Source organism: Sciurus carolinensis, chromosome 3 (genome assembly GCF_902686445.1).
Source record: "Sciurus carolinensis chromosome 3, mSciCar1.2, whole genome shotgun sequence".
NCBI classification, from domain to species: Eukaryota; Metazoa; Chordata; class Mammalia; order Rodentia; family Sciuridae; genus Sciurus; species Sciurus carolinensis.
Window position 1 is genome coordinate 87,092,455 of NC_062215.1, and position 22,257 is coordinate 87,114,711.

The 22,257-nt window shown below is 37.8% G+C and overlaps 1 protein-coding gene across 5 annotated transcripts in view; it reads left to right on the forward strand.

Annotated features, from left to right (window-relative positions):
• Positions 1–22,257, forward strand: part of Acmsd (aminocarboxymuconate semialdehyde decarboxylase) — a 49,594-nt gene that overhangs the window by 15,636 nt on the left and 11,701 nt on the right. For 2 of the 5 annotated variants that reach the window (XM_047547082.1, XM_047547084.1), the window contains exons 3-8: positions 3,971–4,067; positions 5,966–6,015; positions 7,319–7,555; positions 11,555–11,648; positions 14,296–14,391; positions 16,128–16,300. In XM_047547082.1, the coding sequence (XP_047403038.1) occupies positions 3,971–4,067; positions 5,966–6,015; positions 7,319–7,555; positions 11,555–11,648; positions 14,296–14,391; positions 16,128–16,300 (747 nt within the window). The remainder of the gene's footprint in view (positions 1–3,970; positions 4,068–5,965; positions 6,016–7,318; positions 7,556–11,554; positions 11,649–14,295; positions 14,392–16,127; positions 16,301–22,257) is intronic. The other 3 variants (XM_047547086.1, XM_047547085.1, XM_047547083.1) reach the window with 2 other exon arrangements.

Here is a 22,257-nt window from a genome sequence, read left to right on the forward strand (position 1 = left end):
AGAGGGGTCTTTAGACCTCTACAGAAATCAGTCAGTGGAAGTGAACTGCCCTGGACATGGAGCAGGACCGTGAGAGTAGCAGTTTCTTCAACCAAGGCAGTCCCCATGGGGATCAAGAGCGACATATATGCTGTGAATACTCCCAGCAGCTGGGAAAATTAAGTCCTTTATTTCTGAAGAGGCATGTGAGAGATACAGCATAGCATCTGCCTGGAGAAAGACCTTAAACTTTGCTTACCCTAAGCTCTTATTTTAAAGCATTAGAACCTGAGGTCCCCAAATGGTAAGTAGCTCACACATAGGATCCAGGGCTCCTTACCCCCACAGTATCACACTTTGCACTATACCACACTACTTTAGCTTAAAAAATATTAGAAGTAAATTTAAAATGGGTATCTGGATAGTAATGGTGGCTTGGGAAAATTCTTTAAATATACTTGGTTTTCTTTTGAGAGTTTAGAAAAAATGGGCCTAGATTCTGATTAATTAATTAGAGTGGCTTGCTCAAATTACTGGGTTATTAGTTTAGTTTAAGATCTTAGTTGATATAGAGGTTAGTATTTAAAAAAAAAAAAAAAGGACCTAACCACCCCTCATTTCTTACCATGGATTCAATATGAAAAATCTAGAGAGAGAAATTTAGAAAAGTAGAAAGAGAAATGTAGAAAAAGAAATTTAGTGAATCAGATTTTTCTACCATGTAAATATTTGCCATGTAAAGAGAGCAGCCTCTCCCTGAAAAAGATCAAACTCTTTGAGAAATTATGCTAATAACTTTTGCCTTCTAGATAGACATCAATTGCCAAATATCAGCCCTGTGGGGTGGAAAATGGCTTTATATACTTGGATTCTTAGCTCTATACCAAGTATATAACCTTGAAGAAGTCACTGATACATATGGAATCATTGGTAAAACCAAGAGTTGAACTAACTCATCCATTCTAGGTTTAACATGCTTTGCTTTGTCTGACATCCATCCTTTAGCATCTCCCAGAGGAAAGCAATTTCTTCCCTTAAAATTAAATATGTGGTAAAATCCGGCTGCCATTTATTGAGTATGTGATCTAGCCTGGTGCTAAGTTCTTTACAAACATTGTATTAATGAATCTTCTGTATCACTCATTGTTCTTATTTGCAAACAACAGAGCTAGTTTGGAAAACCAGCTTACAGACTTCCTGGGAAAGCCAAAGATCAAGCTCAGAGGCTGTGCTTACCTGAACAATGCCCACATCACACCTGATGAGCTGGTCCTGCAGAGATGTGAGTGTCACCAGTCCCAGTTAGACAGGACATTCACGCTGATGCCGCCGAGTCTAGAAACCAGACGCTTTGCCACTGCTGAATCATATGTGACACTTCAGACAACACCCTTATCTACTAGTGGACCCTGCACATACCTGCTGCCTCACACTGCTCACTTTTAAACCAGTCCAAGACAGATGCTTCTAATCAGCAGCACCTAGGGTAGTTGCCGGTAGTCCAGCTACAAAAGGAGACTGGGAAACAAATGTTTGGATTCTACCTCAGGAAGGAAGAATCATAAAATGAAATTTTTTATTCATATTTTAGAGATAGAAAAAGTGAAACTGAAACTCAAAGGACCCATAGATTAACTAATTATACTGCTTCTAAATAAATAAGATTTATACCTAAGTCTGCCTGATTGCAAAGACCATGCTCTTTGACACTCTGCTATATCGGTACTTTATGGTGATTAAGCTTTTCTAGTAAAAAGCAAGAGAAAAATAAAACCTCTAATTTCCAGATGGAAGTTTATTTCCCAACTTTTTCTCTTTCACCATTACCCATCTTTTCTCCCTTCTTTGCCAAATGGAAAGACATGTGTTCCTGTATCCCATTTGTGTAATCTATATCAGTCAGGACTCTTGACTGCTAACAAAAGAAATCAAAAATGGTTAGTTTAAGAAGAAAAGGAGTTTGTTGAAAGTATTTTAAACCTGTCAAGAATTAAAGAATATCTGGAGAACGAAACTCATAAAATGTGCAGAAACTAAGGGAAGTCAGCAATTGAAGTCACAACTAAGGCCATATCATAGGAACTGCTGCCACCAGCTGGACACTGGACGCTGCCACCACTGCCAATGGACATGACCACTAAGTAGAATAAATTCACTTGCCCTGACTTCTGTATCACTTGCTTGATTAAAAAACAAACACTGAATGGCTAAATTTGGGATGGGGAGAGTAAGGGCTTAGGGAATTTTGTAGATGGAGGGTAGGCCCTGCCTTGACCAAGATTCCTATAGAAGATTGCCCAACCTAGGAAGGTGGTTCAGATGCTGGCATGGTCAACAGAGAATTTGAAAAGAGGCATATCAGTTCTGATGTTTGGATGTCAGAGATCCAGCTCTTCAGGGATATGGACACTTATCCCAATTACACAAGTCACTTGCTCACTAACCTGTTCCCCAGCCCCTGAAAAATGAGAACGTGAATATCTGGGTCTTCCTCATGTAAGCCAGATGGAAATGGACTGCAGCACTTGAAGGTGAAAAGTGGCTGGCTTCTCCAGATGGGAGATGGGGAAGGTCTTAGGGCCTTGCTAAGTTTATGAGATTGGCCTTGAAGTTGAGATCATCCTACCTACTGAGTTGCTGGGATTATAGATCTGTGCAACCACACCCAGCTATTCATTCTTTAAAATGAAAAATAAAGAAAATCCCATTTTTTGCAACAACCTGAATGAACATGGAGATCATTATGTTAAGTGAAATAATCCAGGCACAGAAAGATGAATATTGCATGATCATACACGTTGATCTAAAACAGTCAAAATCATAGAAATAGGTAACAAAATGGTGGTTACCTGGGGCTGGGGGTGGGGGAATAGGAAGGGACTGGAAAGATCAAAAGATACCAAATTTTGGTTACAAGAAATAAATTCAAAAGACTCATTGCATTATATGGTGCCTATAGTTAATCATAATGTATTATATACCTGAAAAGTGCAAAGAGAATAGATTTTAAATGTTCTCATCACAAAAATTAAATTTGTGAAGTAGTTGATATATTAATTTGATTTAACCATTTTATAATGTATACTTACATTACAACATCATATTATATGCCATAAATATATTAAAGATTTATCTACTATATATACATATATGGTTTTTTTGTTTTGTTTTGTTTTGTTTTTGGTACCAGGGATTGAACCCAGGGGTGCTTAACCATTGAGTCACATCCCCAGGCTTTTTATTTTTTATTTAGAGACAGAATCTCACCAAGTTGCTTAGGGCCTTGCTAAGTTGCTGAGGCTGACTTTGAACCCACAATCCTCCAGTTTCAGCCTCCCAAGCATCTGTGATTACAGGTGTGTACCACCCCTGGCTAAAATAGATAATATTTTAAAAGGTAGTGTACACAGTCAGGCATGATGCATAGTGGAAGTGAGCAGCTCAACATAAAAGTTTGTACCTTCTTCTAGGTGGATTCACTTCATCGTTCCATCCTTCTACAGGTGTTGACATCAGTGTGACCTGCTCTGTTGAACAAATCACTTACTTTCACTATCCATATGTTGCTCTCAATAAAGCAAAAGGGTTGGACTAATGGTCTATCTCAAAGGTCCTTTCCAATTTTAAAATGTTCTAAATTGAACATTTTCCAGATACTGGGCCATCCTCTCGGGTCTTGTAGCCAGTAGCTCAGATCAGCAAGAGAATCATCTCTCCTCAGTCATGCAGGTCAGAAAGGCCATGACCATGACCTTGCCCTCTCTGTGTCCTGTCACTGACACCCACAGAACACACCCCTTCAAATCCAGGCCAAAGAAAGGCATGAGGAAGAAAAACTGAATCCTGTTACGTGAATGATTTCTATTTCCATATGAATTAAGTAAAAATCTCTAAAAACGTTAGAAGAATAACATATTTGAAAGCCTAAAAAAGAAAAATTAATCCAAATAGACTTAGGGTACCTTTTACTAATGTGAGCTTTCTGTTCCAGGGAGAAGCAAAGATGATGAAAGATGGGAAGGTCTTCAGAGTGGTCCAAGAGAACTGTTGGGATCCAGAAGTTCGTATTAGAGAAATGGATCAGAAAGGTACTTAAAATGAGAAATGCTACCAGTGTTTGTATCTGATATAAAAGCAATGTCTGCCTTTAAAGTTTGTTGACCTTTTGGCATGACCTACCCAATAACAACTCTGATCTTTTCTTTGCCAGGCCATGCTGTTTCAACTTCTGTAGGGAAAGAGAGGGGCTTCTACTACAATGCTTTTAGAGTGTGGCTTTAAAATGCTTTACAATTAGCTGTGTTCTGTTTAAAATAGAATACTATATCATCAAAAAGATAATAGTTGCATTTTATTATTTAAAACTTTTAGTTCAAATTATTATAGAATCAATTAGAATAAGAAATCACAGATTTGCAATCCTCCTGCCTCAGTTTTCCAAGTCACTGGGATTACAGATGTATGCCACCACGCCCAGCTGCTTTCTGTATTTTTTAAATATTTTTTTAGTTGTTGATGAACCTTTATTTATTTGTATGTGGTGCTGAGAATCAAACTCAGTGCCTCACACATGCTAGGCAAGTGCTCTACCACTAAGTCACAATCCCAGCCCCACTTTCTATATTTTTTAATAATTTAAAATATATCTAGATGGCCCAGCATGGTGGCACATGCCTCTAATCCCAGCAACTCAAACTAAAATAAAATATTTTATATAAATATTTTATATATTTTTAATATTTTTAAATTTAAGTATTTTAAGTATAAAATAAAATTTTAAATGTCTCAAAATAAAAAATAAAAAGGGCTAGGGATGTGGTTTAGGGGTTAAATGCCCTGGATTTAATTGGTACCAGTGTACCAATCCCTGGTACCAAAAAATTAATATATATATATATATAATATATATATATAATATATACTTACACATACACAAAAACATATATATATATATATATATATATATATATATATCTCAATTACTAGGTAGCATTCAAATGAAACTTTTCAGAAAGCCTGAAGCATTTATGTAGACCATTTCACAGAACAGTATATAAACCCCTGTTCTAAGAGTGTACTGGAATGGGAGGGGAGCTGGAGAAGAACGTACTTCATAGATCTACAACAAAGAGCAAGGCTTTAATGGTATGACTCTACTTCATGTACAACCAGAGAAACAAGTTGTACCCCATTTGTTTACAACGAATCAAAATAAATAAATTTTTTAAAAAGAGCAAGGCTTTGCTATAAATGTAAATAGAGAAAAACAGCCCACCCTTTGAAGGAGAAAACTAGTGGGAATGAGACTTGGCTAACTAGTATCAAAAATCATTTATGGCTGCAGTGTAGATGAAGTACACATTTCTTTGCTGTTGTTGTTCCAATCCATGACCATCCTTGAGAAAATAATCATGACTAATCCTTACTGAGCATTTACTTTGTGTCACACACTGTTCTGATTTATTTAATTCCTACAACAGCTCCAGGAGGTAGGCTCTCTTGAAGACAAGAGATTCTTAGCATCCTAGATTCTAGAGCCAAATTCAAGATCCCATTCTGGATATTTCAGACAATGAAACTCCACCTAGGCTGTTTTAGGAACTAAATTAAGGAGATAGGAGAAAGCATTAAGAGCTACATTGTCATGTGTGACCTAAGATGAAAAATCCTGGGGGGTCGGGGACAGAGGAAAATGTCTTGCTAAAATAAAACTTCACAGGAAGGAGGGTGGAAGAAACTTTTGGAAAATGGAACCAGCTTGTTTTTCCTTGAATGACCTAATTTTTGTCCAACCTTTACCTCTCTCCTGAGATCTTAGGCTGATGGATGAGGTAGGCCTTAGAGAAGGTGCACAGAGAGGAGCACTGACGGAGGGAGGGCAGGAGGAGGTTGGGGTAGAGGTTTGCTGGCCTCTTAAATCTGGGAAAGACAGTAGTTCCTGGGTTATTCTTCTCACCAGCTCTGCCTTTTTTGTGTCTGTGTCTAGGAGTATCAGTGCAAGCTCTTTCCACCGTCCCCATCATGTTTAGCTACTGGGTGAGTGCAAAACTTCAGACCATCACCTTGGTGGGGAAGGCTCCTGTCCAGCTCCCCAACAAATGCGCCAAGCCTCCCCCTCCCACAGCAACAGCAGTATCCTCTTCCAGGCTGTTTTCTTAGCCATGTCCTTGCTCCAGTCCAGTAGCCAGTATGATGCTATATGACTCACATTAAAGTTCCACTAGAACTCAGCCTTCATCTCCACCAGAATGTACCTGTCTGGTGACTCATTCCTACAATACCTTGCTGGGGAACTGACAAGTCAATTTATTCTGAGGTGAGAATGATTTTGAAAAAAGATGATCACAGCCTAATATGTTGTTTCTCCCAGGGAAATACACAAGTCAAAGTGTAAGTCCTGGATGTGGGTACCTTTCCTTAAGTTAATAAATCTCAAGCACTGAAAGTTTCAGGCATGATTTGGAGCCTACAGATGGAAATTTCTGTGTAGAGCTGAATTTGGACTAAGTACCTGCCCAACCAAGTAAATATTCACTCCTGTTAGGATTTAAGAAGCAATGGAAATACCACCCACTCTACATACTTCCCCCACCTGTGCTCATAAGTCCAGTATTAGTGGTTTAGTCCTTCTTCACTCTTGTGTTTAGATTCACTACTTAAAATGAAATGCCTTAAAACTTCAGTATGCCTGAACTTATCAAAGTGGGCATCACTCTTATCAGACAACTGGAATAGCAGTAGAGTACCAAATTCCTGGTAGTGGGGTGATGTCAAAAGGAAGAAAATAGTGCAGAAGGGAGAGTTAAGGAAACCAAAACCAAACTTTATCTGCCTTAGCCTTTTGCTGAGGCCAGCCCTGAGTGTCATAGCCAATAGGAAGGATAGGTAGAGGACAGGCAGGAATGGTAAAGGTCTGTGAGCAAGACTAGCATCCCTCAAAGAAGAGTGACAAGAAAGTGACCTGATGATGGTTTCAGGCACTGGGTCAAATCCAGGCTTCTAACTGAGAAGGCCATCAAGATCTGTCTACAGTTGGTGATGGCCCATTCTCATTTCATCTCTAGTGTGGAATGGCCCAGTAATTAGGATGCTAGGTTCAGCAATCTATTCTAGCCTCAATTTTTCTAAGTGATCAGTATACACTGGCAGTTTTCTTTGATTTTTGCAAAGATTAGATCTTCTGTGGGAAGTGCCTTTCTCAATTTGTACCTCAGCTTTCTGATGGGTGAAGCCTTTGAGAAGGATAAATAGTTTAGCTAAGAGAAAGTATTGTTTAGAGTAAATGACCAAAGAAGTAGGTTTTGAATGGCCTGTTTATTTCCCCTCCTGTTTCTACCAGGCCAAACCTCAAGACACTTTGGACCTGTGCCAACTATTAAACAATGACATAGCTGCCACTGTTGCCAGCCACCCCAGGAGGTTTGTGGGTCTGGGAACATTGCCCATGCAAGCTCCAGAACTGGCCATCAAGGAGATGGAGCGCTGTGTGCAGGAGCTGGGCTTTCCGGGGGTCCAAATTGGCTCCCACATCAACAAGTGGAACCTGAATGAGCAGAAATTCTTCCCAGTCTATGAGGTGAGTACACAACTGTCACTCAACCAAGGCATAGCCCCAGAACACCTAGCTGGGGCTAGGCACCTTGCCAGGTGCTGGTGGGAATATTCAGGTGCCATTCCACTGAGGTAGGAGACAGAAATGTCGATGACTTAGATGTAAACAAGAGGTGTGGAAACCTCCTACCAAAACTCCTCCCAAAAAAGAATGGGCCATTCTACAGAAGAAGGACAATGTAAATACTCCTAAAGCCAGTTCTGAGTTAACTCAGTGAGGACATATCTCTTCTTTCTATCTCTCTTGTTCTCCTTTTAATCTTTTATTTGGAAGCCTAAATATCAACCTCATCACAAGCACTGTGTATGGAACTATGTCAATGACGTGCCAAAAAAAATTTTTGTTCTTTGTTTAGGAAAAATACTTAATATATTTCAAAAATATGAAATAAATTTGAAGAAACTATGAAAAATACAGAAAAAATATAAAGAAAAAAATAAACATCACCCTTAATCCTGCCACTCACAGTAACCACCGCTGTAGTACATTTCATTTTTTTAAGACCACATATACCCCAAAGCCAGCCTCAGCAACTTAGCGAGTATCAGTGTAAGCTCTTTCCACCGTCCCCATCATGTTTAGCTACTGGGTGAGTGCAAAACTTCAGACCATCACCTTGGTGGGGAAGGCTCCTGTCCAGCTCCCCAACAAATGGGCCAAGCCTCCCCCTCCCACAACAACAGCAGTATCAACTCAGTGAGACCCTGTCTCTAAATAAGATACAAGAAAGGGTTGTAGATATGGCTCAGTGGTTAAGTGCCCCTGAGTTCAATCCCTAATATGAAAAAAAAAACTGCATATATTCATACTTTAACAAAACTGGGATTTTTTTACACATGTTTTTGTATGTTAATTGAGAACTTCCAGACTAAATTAAAATTATCTTAAAGCGTGATTTTTAACTGCAGAATATTCCAATACATAGATTTATTTTTATTTATTTAACCTATCCTCAATTAAGAAACTTACAGAGCCACATATTTTGAAAATGTATTAGTAAAAATCCTAAGTGAAAAATAATGCCATGAAATTGTTAACATTCGATGAAATTAGATGGTGAGAATATGAATGTCTGTTGAACTATTGTTTATTATTTCTATATTTTAAATACTTCACAATAAAATAATTTTCAAAAATCCAGTGCTATCCATTTTTGAAGAACCTAACTTCAAGCGTGTATCATTCCACAATCCTATCACCAGCCTTTCTCTTCTTTCTGTTCCTTCTGTAACTAAACCTGCTATCCTGAATATTCAGAACTCAAGATTCATGATTCTTTACTCGATTGCATTTTTAAATTTGTTACTTCCCTCCTAGAATTACAATGGCTGATATCGCTTTGTAATTTTTTCATTGTAAATGCAAAATCTTTAATAATGTATTAAATAGATGTTTGTGGACTCACCAGGCACCATACTCACTGTTACTTATTTATTATTTTTAATTTATTTAATATTTATTGAGCTCTAATTACATGCAAAAATTCTTTCATCCTTGTATCTATGGCAACTGCTCACCAGTTGGGGTATTACCTGTTAAATTGCCTCCTAATGACTTGAAACATTTCATGTTCCTCTAAATACTGAACTCCCTGAAGCTTATTGGCTGCAGTGGTTTAGTTGATGCAGTAGTGTTTTCTGGAAACTTTAATGAGCTTTGAAAAAGGATTTATTTACTTGTGCATCCAAGTTGTTTCAGCACAGTGTGAGTGAGACTTCAGCTGCAAGTCATTTTATTATTCATTGGAATCAAATACATGAATTAATAAGAGGCTTAGAAAGTAACAGCAGCAAATTGGAGTCCACATTGATATTTTCACTTGTGTGACTAGCTCAGCCCATCAATCATTCTAACAATAGTGAGAGACTGCCAGTCTCTGAGGGATTCAGGAGCACATCCTGACCCCAGTGAACTTGTAATGTCCTGGGTTTGACAGCACATTTGTTTGGTTAGCAAGGCATGCCTGCCTCACTGCTCTCCAGTTTGCGTCAGTAGCATGCTCAAACAAATGAGGAATTTCTGAGAGCCAAACTGGATTTGTCATTTTAAGGTAAGCCTCGTGCTCCAGAGCATCTAACTATCCCCCTAATTTTACTCTGAGACCTCTGTTGTTAGTGAGTAGATCAGATATACATGCTTAGGTCAGTTTTCAGGTACAAAAATGACATGTTATTGCTACAAGGCAGAGGAATGAGAGTACTAGATTGCCTGGCTCTACCATTTATCTGCCAGGAGGGCTGAGTAAGTTACTTAGGCTCTATCTGCCTCAATTTCCTTCTTTGTCAAATGAAGGGAATAAGAGTGTTTATCTCATAAAGGATTAAACTAGTCAATAATTGTAAAATTCTTAAAACAACTTCAGCACATGGTAAGTTCTCAGTGAATGTTAGCTGTGTTTTTGAGAGTGTAAGTGACTTTGTTCTCTACAATGCCTTATGTATATAAGGAGACCTTTTAAATGTTAATTTAAATTGAATTGAAGCAGCATCATGTACAGCCAAAGGAATGAGAAGTTATGCTCCATTTGTGTACAATGTATCAAAATGCATTCTACTATCATGTATAACCAAATAGAACAAATTAACATTTTTCTTTAAAAATTAAAAAATAAATTAAATTTAAGTAAACCATAATAGGCACATAAAATTTTATCTTAATGAGGACTCAAATACTACTGAGATGTACCTTTGCCAAACCCAAACTATCCCTAAGATGATATTCTTTCAAAACTGCATCCATTATCAGAAATCAATTAGCTCCTCTCCCTTCAAAAGGCTTGTATTTCTCTGCTCCCCAGAATCTGTTGAGTTATAAATCTTCTTCAGTTTACCCTTTGTCAGGCTTTTCCAGAATTCCCTTTTGTCCAAAATTGTTTTTTCCATTTTTAAAATGCTTATGTACACAAGTCACATTGCATCAGCCCAGTTAGCACAAATATTTATGGGTGAAGGTGGGATGAGTCACTCCAGTACCCCAATACATTTGGAAAGAAAATCTGTTTTGAACCTTGGTAAGCACTAATATTCAATGCTTGTTGAGAGAACTTATCTTAATTAAACATTCTGTTGAATAAAGGTCATTCTATCCAGATCGTATTTCCATTTCCCAGAAGGCCCTGGAGCACATTCGTCCATGACATTTATCTAAAACCTGCCAGGCTCAGACATTGAGAGCTCTTACCTCTCTGAGGTGATCTCATTCACAGCAGACTGTTCAGGGATTCAGCTGGGATCTGGGGACTGTGTGAGTGCCTACAGACCCCAGAAATTCCCATCCACAGTTAGATTCTCAATGGCTCGGTGGTTCATGTCAGCCTACTTCAGCCCAGCCCTGAGATGCTGGTCCCTAACCATCATTTCCTCACTTTCTATAGCCTCAAGTTTCCAAGTGGGAAAAAGAAGGGAGCACTCCTGCCCTGACTTCAAGAATACCACATCTCTGGCTGGAGTTGCGGCTCATCAGTAGAGCACTTGCCTAGCATGTGTGAGGCACTGGGTTCAATTCTCAGCACCATATATAAATAAATGAATAAAATAAAGGCCTATCAACAACCAAAAAATTAAAAAAAAAAAAGAAAGAATACCACATCTCAACTGTCCATCCCAAAGAGAGGACCATGTAGGTGTCAGCAGGGAAATTTGCCCCCACATTGGAAGTGTGGGATTAGTTCTTAAACATTTTGAGTGATGGCTATTTCCTGTGACTTATTCTGCCAAACAATATATTAAATTCATCAACCTCAGTGGCAAATCCACCAATTCCTTTTGTTAATTCTAAAGGTCCTTTTATTTTCCCAAGCAGTAGCCGAGTTTGTCTATAATTCTTTTATAAAGATCAAGAAACCACTTCGACAATAATTTAGTTTATTTACTCAGATCAGAGAAAAACAACTTCCCCAAAAAAGTTCCTTGTATTTGCTGGCTCCTCCAAATAACCTCTCTCTTTCTCATTGCTTCTTTGAAGGCGGCCGAACGGCTGAACTGCTCCCTGTTTGTGCACCCTTGGGACATGCAGATGGATGGGCGGATGGCCAAATACTGGCTTCCTTGGCTCGTAGGTTTGTGTCAGTTCCAGACCCCAACTCTTGGGTTTTTCCAATCATCTCTGGAACCCTCTTGTCAAGGAAGTATGAATAATTAACATAACTGAAAATAATAGTAACTACCCTTTACTGAGTTGATAAGTGTTGTTTATATTACTGTTTGATTTGAATCATACCCGGTATGATCATAAATAAGTCACATCATATATAAATAATATATTTACTCTACAAGGTTGATTTTAAAATGACCACTTTACAGATGGAGAACTAAGTCTTGGGGTGGTTAGGTAATTTGTCCACATCATATAGTTAATAAGAAAAAATGGAATTTGCACATATCTGTTTGCATAGTTACCTTGCTACACAAACTTCCAAAGAGGACTTTAAAAAGTAAGTTTTTTAGAAGCTGGTAATAGCATCAGCTGTTATAAGTGAGGACCTGGAATTATAGGTAGAAAGTTAATTTCTTCCACACGAGAATCTGAAACATTAGACTGTAGAAGACCTGTGTTGTCAATGATCCTGTTATTTGCTCTCTCTTTTGCTCTGTTTTATTCCCCCGGTACCAGTTATTCATGGTTCCACAGGAGAGTGAGGGAAACAGAAAGAGAAGAAACCTCCCTTTGTCCTATCCAATCTCTCATTATTTGTCCCAATAGGAAGGAAAGATAGAGAACAGATGTAAAATTCTGGAGCTACAATTGAAAAGTGCAGCTAATCAAAAACTCAATGAAAAATATTGGACTTTATTGGAGAGGGATTATCCATTCTCTCCCCAGCCTAATTAGTACAATTAGTAATTATGAAGTAATCAAATGGCAACCACCATGAAGAATTAAATGAAGTACAATATATTGGAAGCCAAAACCAGAATTTCAGTTGCATCTTAATTTCTATTTCACTGTGTAATCCCAGGCAAACCACTTCATCACCTTGGGCTCCAGTTCCTCATCTGTAAAATTACAAAACTGATCTAGATTCCTTCAAAGTTATCTTTCTGCTCTGACACTTTATATGGTCCTGTGATTCCTGGTAGAGACCCAAGTATTTAATAAGACAGCTTCCTACCCACCCCTACCAAGTTCTCGAACAACAATAAGAAGGGATAATCTAAGAGGCTCAGCTCTATCCAGCTTCCAAGGTAATCTCATCCTGATTCAAAAACTTTGACAAGTCCCAGAAACTTACTTATGTCGCAACTTTCCACATGAAAAACAGAATTCGCATATAGTCATTTCATCCTTCATTTATGCAACACATGTATGTATTGATCCCCTCCAAAGTGTCAAGCTTTGTACAAGGCACTTGGATTGTAGGTACGAACAAAACCTCTGCCCTCGTGGAGTTTATATTCTGGCTAGAGGAAAGAAATGATAAACAAGTATACCAATCATAAACATACAAACAGGTCAATTTCAGAATGTTATTGTAAAAGCAAAAATGATGTTAGTGGATTGGACAATTTCCAGAAGGGAAGGGTTACAGTCTGATTCTTATTGTAAATGTAACTTTAGCTCCTGAATAGAGGATGTCTTGTGAGACTGTGGTTCAAGTAAGTAATGGAAAGCAGAATCACAAGACCAGAAGGAAACAGTGCTGTTCATTTCCCAGCTTTCAGGAAACTCGGCCCTTATCTCAATCCCAGATGGATGTGAATCCATCATTTTTTCAGAATTCCCAGGAGGCCGGGGAGCTAGAGGTATCTCTGCGTGTGGAGCATCGATGGGCAGAACAAGCATCCAGGGAAATCCCAGTCAGTAGCCCAAAGTCAGGCTTCCCCAGAAGGTGCAGGGCACAACTGTGGAGAATTCAGAGATCTTTGAGTCACAGTTGGAAAAGCAGTCATCTGGCAATGTAGCCTAAACTGGTTCCTTAGGGGTGAAGGCATCAGACATGGACCAGTTGCTTCTTCTAGAAGCACAAAGCACTTGAAATAACTCATGTTAATCCTGTAATTTTCAACATTAGTTCCAAACGGCAGCAGATATTTGGTGGGACTAACAATAATAGTTAATATTTAGAGAGCAATAACTGAATGCCAGGTGCTATCGACTAAATCCTCAAAACAGCCTATCACAGGAACTGGCCATTATTATCCTTGTTTAACAAATGAGGAAATTAAGGCACAGAAAGGTAACTAATATTTGTTGAGCCCAGTGACAGAATGTGACATTCTGTCCAGGAACTTTGCTGACATCATATTTGCAAAACGCCACAAAAGCCTTGCGAGATAGGCAGCAAGGTCTTCATTTTTACAGGTAAGAATCACAGGTCCAGGGACGTAAGGTAACTTATCACAGACCAGGAGGTAAAAAATTGCAGGAGCTAGTATTCAGCCCAGATTCCTTACACTCTGCTTGCCCCACTGCATCTGAAACTGAAGTCAGGAGAATCAAGACAAGAGCTAGGTCCTCTGGTTCCTCAACAGCTCTAGTCACTAGACAACTCTCTCTGTAAGGGGTAAATGGGAAACTTCAAATGATTCTTCTTGCTAAAGCAATGGCCTGTATACAGCTGAATCATGCTAGGACTCAGGGACCCTATGTTTCTTGGCACTGACAATTCCCTGGCTATTAGCTATTATTCCCCAGCCATTAAAATCACTGAGCTTCTTCCTGCTCAAGGTGACAAGCCTGAACCTTGTGACTATTTCCTCTTTCAGGAATGCCAGCAGAGACCACCATGGCTATTTGTTCCATGATCATGGGTGGGGTGTTTGAGAAGTTTCCTAAACTAAAAGTGTGTTTTGCACATGGAGGTAAGACCTTGTTTATATTAGTCAACTCAGATTGTGATAATAAAATGCCACAGATGGGGTGACTTAACCAACAGACATTTATTTTCTCACAGTTCCGAAGGCTGAAAGTCCAAGATCAAAGAGTCAGTGGGTTGGCTTCTAGTGAGAGTTTCCTTCCTGATTACTGATGGCTACCTTCTCACAATGTCCTCACATGACCCTTTTCCTGTGCATGCTTGGGTCAGGGAGTGGGGTGGGGCGATTGGGGAAGGAAAGAGAGTTCTAATATTTCTTCCTTTTCCTATAAGGACATCAGTCCTATTGGATTAAGGGTCCCACCTTCTGACCTCATGTAACCTTAATTACCTCCTTAAAGTCCTGTCTCCAAATACACTCACATTGGCGGTTAGAGCCTCAACACAGGAATCCTGGAGGGATACAGTTCAGTTCTAACATCCTTCCAGTCATCATTCTAGTCATATGATGGTAGGAGGACCTGATTCCATTTCTGTAAGCAAATTTAGTTTGGTTGGCACAGTTTTCATTTCATTTTTTTAATTTATTTAAATCCCTCTAGTCAAGCAAAATAGGGAGAAAAGCAGGGGCAGAATCCATGAAAATAGAGGGAAGACCAGTGGAGTAGAGCAATGAGATTGAGAAGGAGAGAGGAGGAATAGGAAAAGAGAGGAAAGGTAGAATGAATTTGACAAAATTATATTATGTACATATATGAATGCACCACAGTGAGTTACACCTTTATGTATATCTATAAAGCACCAATTTAAAAAATCATACATAAATAGAAGGGAAACCAATAGAGTGGAGAAAAAGGAATGGGGAGGGAGGAGAGGTGGGAAAGAGGAAGCACTGGAGACTGAAATGGAGCAAATTATATTCCACGTATGATTATGTCAAAATGAACCCCATTATTATGTATAAATATAATGCACTAATAAAATAATGTTAAATATAAATAAATCACTCTATCAGACTATGAGCTCTCCAGTCCCTACTACTCTCCACTATTTACAAATAGACCTATTTCATTCCATTTCATTGTCTGCCTGGTCTCTGTATGTAATTGAGATTGTGACTCTGTACACATTCACACATATACACACATAATATCAAACTCTACATCTAGTTCACTGACCAACTTTTCGTTCACAACTGCATAGAGAAGATATCTTTCCATGTCAATAAATACAGGGCACCATCATTTTTGATAGCTTCATTTTTGATAGCTTCATGCATGGCATTACATTTTGTGGATATGCCCCCATGATTTTGATATCACTCAGCTGATAGTCACCTCAGTATTTTACTATGATAACAACACTACATTTCCTTACATACTTTTCTACTCTCTTTGGCATAACTTCTCAAGTCTAAATTTCTAGATGCCTTCATGCCATTTTTCCATGCTCATCTTCCAGCGTTTGGAACCTAGCAGGTCCTTTAGAAATACTTAACCAGCTGGGCTATGGGAACTTCTCCTTAGAACATCAGGATTTAAAGGAATCCTTTTCAATACTGGGAGTTGAACCCAGGGGTGTTTTGCCACTGAGCTATATACCTACTCCTTTTTATTTTATTTATTTATTTTTTAATTTTGAGACAGGGTCTTGTTAAGTTGCTTAGGATCCTCCTGCCTCAGCCGCTGGAGTCACTGGTATTACAGGTGTGCACCACTGCACCCAACAAAAGGAATCCTTTTTAATCAACACTAGCTCCTCAGTAATGAGTTTTACTTGCAGGTGGTGCTTTCCCTTTCACAGTGGGAAGAATTTCCCATGGATTCAACATGCGTCCAGATCTATGTGCCCTGGACAATCCAACTGATCCAAAGAAATACCTGGGCTCCTTTTACACAGATTCCTTGGTTCATGATCCTCGATCCCTCAAGCTGTTAATAGATGTCATGGGAAAGGTAAGCTGGATTTGCTATTTAGATAGTATATGCAGAGCACAAATTTGAATCAGCAACCAGTTACTTGGCAAGTTAGATAATTTTCAGGGAAAAGGCCAATGTGAATTAGTTTATTAAAAAAAAAACTGAACTATTTAATATAGTTGTCCCTTGATGTCCAAAAGTAATTGGTTCCAGGATCCCCAGAGGTACCAAAATTCTCAGATGCTCAAGACCCTTTGTAAAATGGCCCAGTATTTGCATATTACCTACACGCATCTTCCTGTATGCTTTAAAATCTTCTCTAGATGACTTATAATACCTAATACAATGTAAATACTAAATAAACAATATAGTTATACTATACTAGTATAGTAAATAGTTGTTATACTGTACTGTTGAGGGAATAGTGACAAGGGGAAAAGTCTGTACATGTTCAGTGCAAAAGCATTTTTTTTCCAAAATATTTTTAATCTATGCTTGGTTGAATCCTGGAATATAGGACCTGCGGATACAGAGGACCAACCAACCATATTTCAGTTCCATTTTATTATTTACAGCTCTCTATAGATGGTTTCCCAATTTTCCCATGAAAAAAATGAGGCGGCACTTTTTAAAAAGTACATGGACATATTTGAAAGATTTGCAATATAGTACTTCAATTGAGATCAAACTCTAAGTCTTTTAAAATCTTGCTCTCGGACCTGGGGTTGTAGCTTAGCAGTAGCGCATTCACCTAGCACTCACTGTGAGACACTGGGTTCTGTCCAAAGCACCACATAAAAATAAATAAATAAAATAAAGGTCTTGTGTCCACCTACAACTAAAAAAAATACTTTTAAAAATCTTGCTCTCTAGTAAAAAGAGGCCCATCATTTGAAAGTTGCAAGTAGTGTTCTATCTCTGGAATAGATATTTCACTCCATCTACTTTAATGCTGTTTTTCTAGTTTAAGAAAATCACCAAAATATAAATGTTAAAAATTCTAGTTTGCCAATAAATTACATTAATTTCTCCTTATCCAAGAGGGATACATTCAAATACCCACAGTGAATGTCTGAAACCACAGATAATAACAACTCCTATCTACAAACACTGAGATACTGCAGCAGTCCATCTGATAACAGGATGGTTACCAAGTGAGTATTAGGAGGGTAGTCCAAACAGTGTGGATACTCTGAACAAAGGGATAATTCATCCTAGGCTGGACAAAGTGGGACAGTGCAAGATTTTATAATTTGACTCATAATGACATACAATTTCAAACTTATAAACTTTAGTTCTGGAATTTTCCATTTCATATTACTTTACTGTAATTAACCAAGGGTACCTGAACCATGGAAAGCAAAATACCAAGTGAGGAATACTACTGTACGTAGTTAAACTGTGCCTCTGAATTATCTAACTTCTGTGTTGTCCCTGTAGAGATGGGTGACCAGCAGTTGATTGTGATTATTGATTGTTTTTTGGTTTGGATGGAGGATGACAGAGAAGTATGTAAGCAGGAAGTTACACAGAGGAGAAGCTAAAAGAGACTTTGTGGGCTCTAGTTTTCAGCAATGGAGGAGGGGAGGAAAAGTGGTAAGAATTTGGGGAAAGTTTCATTCTCATATCCCTCCAAGTCTAGTATTCCTGGAAATGAAAACATCAGGAGAAAATACCATTGGCACATTCAAAGCCCATCTTCTAAGTAATACCATAAGCAGTGAGGAATACTATTAGCACCTTCAAACCGTACTGAGTGCAATACACATTAACCAGGAAGCCAAAGCAGAAGAAAATGGCAAGCACCTTAGGATAACCAGAGGGTTAACTAGGTGAGCATGTGGCAGTACACCTCTAACAGTGCTCCCTAGTAAAACTCAGAAGGCATTTTGCAAAGATAATTATACTGAGGTTTTGCATTCAAACTGTGAATGCTTGAACTACTGAAATTTGAGCATCAAAAGTAAATAAGTGTATCCTTGGAACTGGAGCTGTATCTCAGTGGTAAAGCACTTGCCTAGCATGTGTGGTGCACTGGGTTTGATCCTCAGCACTGCATAAAAATAAATAAAACAATAAAGGTCCATCTACAACTAAAAATCTTTTTTTTAAAAAAGTAAATGTAGCCTCATTTTGTGTGACCTCACAGGCTGATGAATCTCTGTGTGTGTGTGTGTGTGTGTGTGTGTGTGTGTGTGTATGATTTAGGATTCTCTTTAAAATATTAAAGATTCCCCTCTCAAGTTATATTCGTGTTAGCAAATTCTCTTTCTAAAACAAACTCCAAATCAAGAATGGCTAAGGAAAGTCCTAACAGTATATCTGGGTTATAGAGTAACATATCCAGATTGGAGAAAGAAAACAGTTTGCTGAGGAGGGAGGTCCCCAGGAAGGAAAAAAATGAAATTGGTGGATTGTTTGATGCATTTGAGAGTTGTAAATGATTATTTCCAGACATTAAATAGAGCTGTTGGTATATTAGGAACAAACAGTACATACATAGATAATTAAACCAATGAAAGAAAAGGAAATAACTCCAAGAAAACAAAAATCTTTATGGGGCAGATAATCATTGTACATTATTTGACTCAGCACTAAACAATCAGCACTATAGTTATTATCATACAAGTATAAATATTAATATTAGTTTTACTGAAAATTGTAAGTCTATCAAGAAAATAGAGAAGGTGAGTATAAGGAAGAGATTCTCAATGACCAAGTGGGAAACCAGTAAATATTCTCCAAAGTTAATGAATCAAGAAATGATAGCATAAGCTTATTATCAGGGAATATGAAAGTAGTTATTCGAAGTTGCAAGTTAAAAAGGTAAAAGTGACTGCTTTGGAGGATAAGAGTTAAGAAAGTGGCACAGGACTATTTTTGATAATACATTTTAGTAATATTTGCTTAACTTTGTATAGGTGTTACTTTGATAAATCACAATTTTAAACTGTATTATAAAACTAAATATATATATATATCATATATTAAAAAAAACATTTTAGTACCTAAATACATATGTATATATAAAGTATGTATTCTATGATCATGTGTGTGTGTGTGGGTGGGTATGATAGATTTTTAGAGGTCACTCATCTACCCATTATGGTTATATCATAATGTTAGCTACACCCAATTGGTAATCTACAGTTGTATAAGTAATCACTCCAAAACTTAGCAGCTTGAAACAACAATTATTATTTCTCATGGTCTCTGTGTGCAAGCAATTTAGAAGCAGCTTAACTGCCTCAAGGTCTGTCAAAAGTTTGCAAGCAGTGTCAATCACAACTACTGTCACCCAAGGCTTGACTAGGACTGAAAGATTTATTTCCAAGATGGATTTTACTCATGGTGGGAATCCTCAGAGTCTTTCCAGGTGGGTCTCTCTAGAGGCCTGTTTGATCACCCTAACAAGTGTCAGGTGGTTCACCCAAGAATGAGAGAGAAAAATAGGGGTTTGTAGATAGGGAAAAATAGAAAGAGAGTCCACCAGACAAATCTATCCATTTATGACCTAGACTCAGAAGCTACATAGAATTATTTTAAAACTCATATTCTACCCTCTGGCCACATATTACTTATATTCCTCAAAAATGAAAATATCCTCACCCCTGCTAAGCTTGCCCCAAAAGTCTGATGGTTTATGGTATCACCTTGAAGTTCAGAATCTCATTGTTTAAATGAACTTGTGGATGAAGTTCATCCTGTACAATTTCTCTCAATATAAAAAACTGCAAACTAAAGAGACAAATCCCTTTGCTCTCCCTATACTTAATATAAAATGGTAGGACAGGCATAGGATAGTTGCTACATACCCTCCAGTTTCAAAAGGGGAAAAATGGGAGGTTCAGCAGAGTCTCTAGCCACTAGTAAATCTGAAATCCATCAGGAACATATTGGCATCTCCTTGATTAGAACCCAAAGGATAGGAATGATTCACCATGGTTCCTGATTCTACAAACTGAGTCATCTTTTTCCATAAAAGTTAGGCTGTGTTTATAAAGGAGTAGTTTTTATAGACTGCTTCATGCCTGTACAAGCTTTGGAGTGCAAATGTTTCTTTTCATTTTCATTTCCTTTGAGTCCAAGCTGTTACTACAATTCTCTTTAAAACTTTGTGGGGTCTTTTATGAATCTTATTAAGTTTCACACTTTGGGGCAAAAACTTTACCCTCTAATCTCTGAGAAAAGTCCTTTTCTACCTTAGGTTTCTGTAAAGCTGCTGAGCCTCAGTTCCCTAGAAGCTCTTATTGTTTAACTGATTCTTTGCTGCCTAAGTCATTTCAGGTCATAACAAAGACATAGTCACATCTTGTCTTCACTTATACACTGTTTTTCTGATTGTGCACTGGTTTTAATCTTTGCCAACAATTCCTGTCTCCTTACATTTAATAGTCCTTTCTTTAAAGCACTTCTCCTGCATTTTACTGTAAGCAACAATAAGAAACCAGACAGCACTTTCTTCAACTTTATTGATAAAGCCTTCTATTTAGTTTTGACCTTTTTTTAAATCCAAGAGCTTAATTTTATTTTTCTTCTAAATGTACCTCTGTTTTTTTTTTTTTAACATACTGTTCTTGTTAGGTGGATGTGATACTTTTTTATCTCTCTGAATGTACTAAAAATTTTTGGAAATTTACTTATCCTTGCAAGTCTTCCTCCAAGTGGATTTTCTTTTTTCCAAGTCTAATCTTTCATATTAAATATTAAACTTTCCTCACATGTCTATACTTCAGGTATGTGAAATGCTTTAGTGTCTAAGTCTTGGGTTGTTGATCTTTTTAGATAATTTTATATGGTTAGAACAAGGCAGAGGTATGGTTTCACAACACTGTGAATGTGTTTTATGCCACTGAAGTGTACACTTCTCATTGTTTAATTTTATGTTATATGAACTTCACCTCGTTTCAAAAGGTAAAGAGGCCTCTCTCTGCAAATTAGACTTTCAGCTACTCTAAAAAAACATCCATTAGTGTGTTCTTCTTTTAAAGGAGAAACCAGAAATTTCTGTTTTGCAAAATAGAAAACACTTGATCTCACTGTAAAAGTGTTTTATCTTACAGTAAATGTTTTAGGAGTAAAAGTATCATTTTTTTTACAATAGGCACAAATCTTTTAATCGTTTTTTCTTTTTTTTAATTTTAATTCTTTGTACACAAATGGGGTACAACTTTCATTTTTCTGGTTGTACACGAAGTAGAGTCACCACTGTTTGTGTGATCATACATGTACATATGGTAATGATGTTTGTCTCATTCTATTATCTTTCCTTCCCCCCACCCCTCATTTCCCTTTACACAATCCATCCTTCCTCCATTCTTCCCTTACCTCCTCCCCCCGCATTATGTATCATCATTCACTTATCAGAGAAATCATTCAGCCTTTGGTTTTTTGGGATTGGCTTATTTCACTTAGCATGATATTCTCCAACTCCATCCATTTACCGGCAAATGCCATAATTTTATTCTTCTTTGTGGCTGAGTAATATTCCATCATGTATATATACCACAGTTTCTTTATCTATTCATCTATTGAAGGGCATCTAGGTTGGTTCCACAATCTAGTTATTATGAATTGAGCTGCTATAAACTTTGATGTGGCTGCGTCACTGTAGTATGCTGATTTTAAGTCCTTTGCGTATAGGCCAAGGAGTGGGATAGCTGGGTCAAATGGTGGTTCCAATCCAAGTTTTCTAAGGAAACTCCATACTGCTTTCCAGAGTGGTTGCACCAATTTGCAACTCCACCAGCAATGTATGAGTTTACCTTTTTCCCCACATCCTTGCCAACAACTATTGTTGCTTGTATTCTTGATAATTGACATTCTAATTGGGTTGAGATGAAGTCTTAGGATAGTTTTTATTTGCATTTCTCTTATTACTAGAGATGTTGAACATTTTTTCATATATCTGCTGATTGCTTGTAAATCTTCTGCAAGGTATTGGCACCAAAATAGACAGGTAAACCAATGATTCAGAATAGAGGACAGAGAGA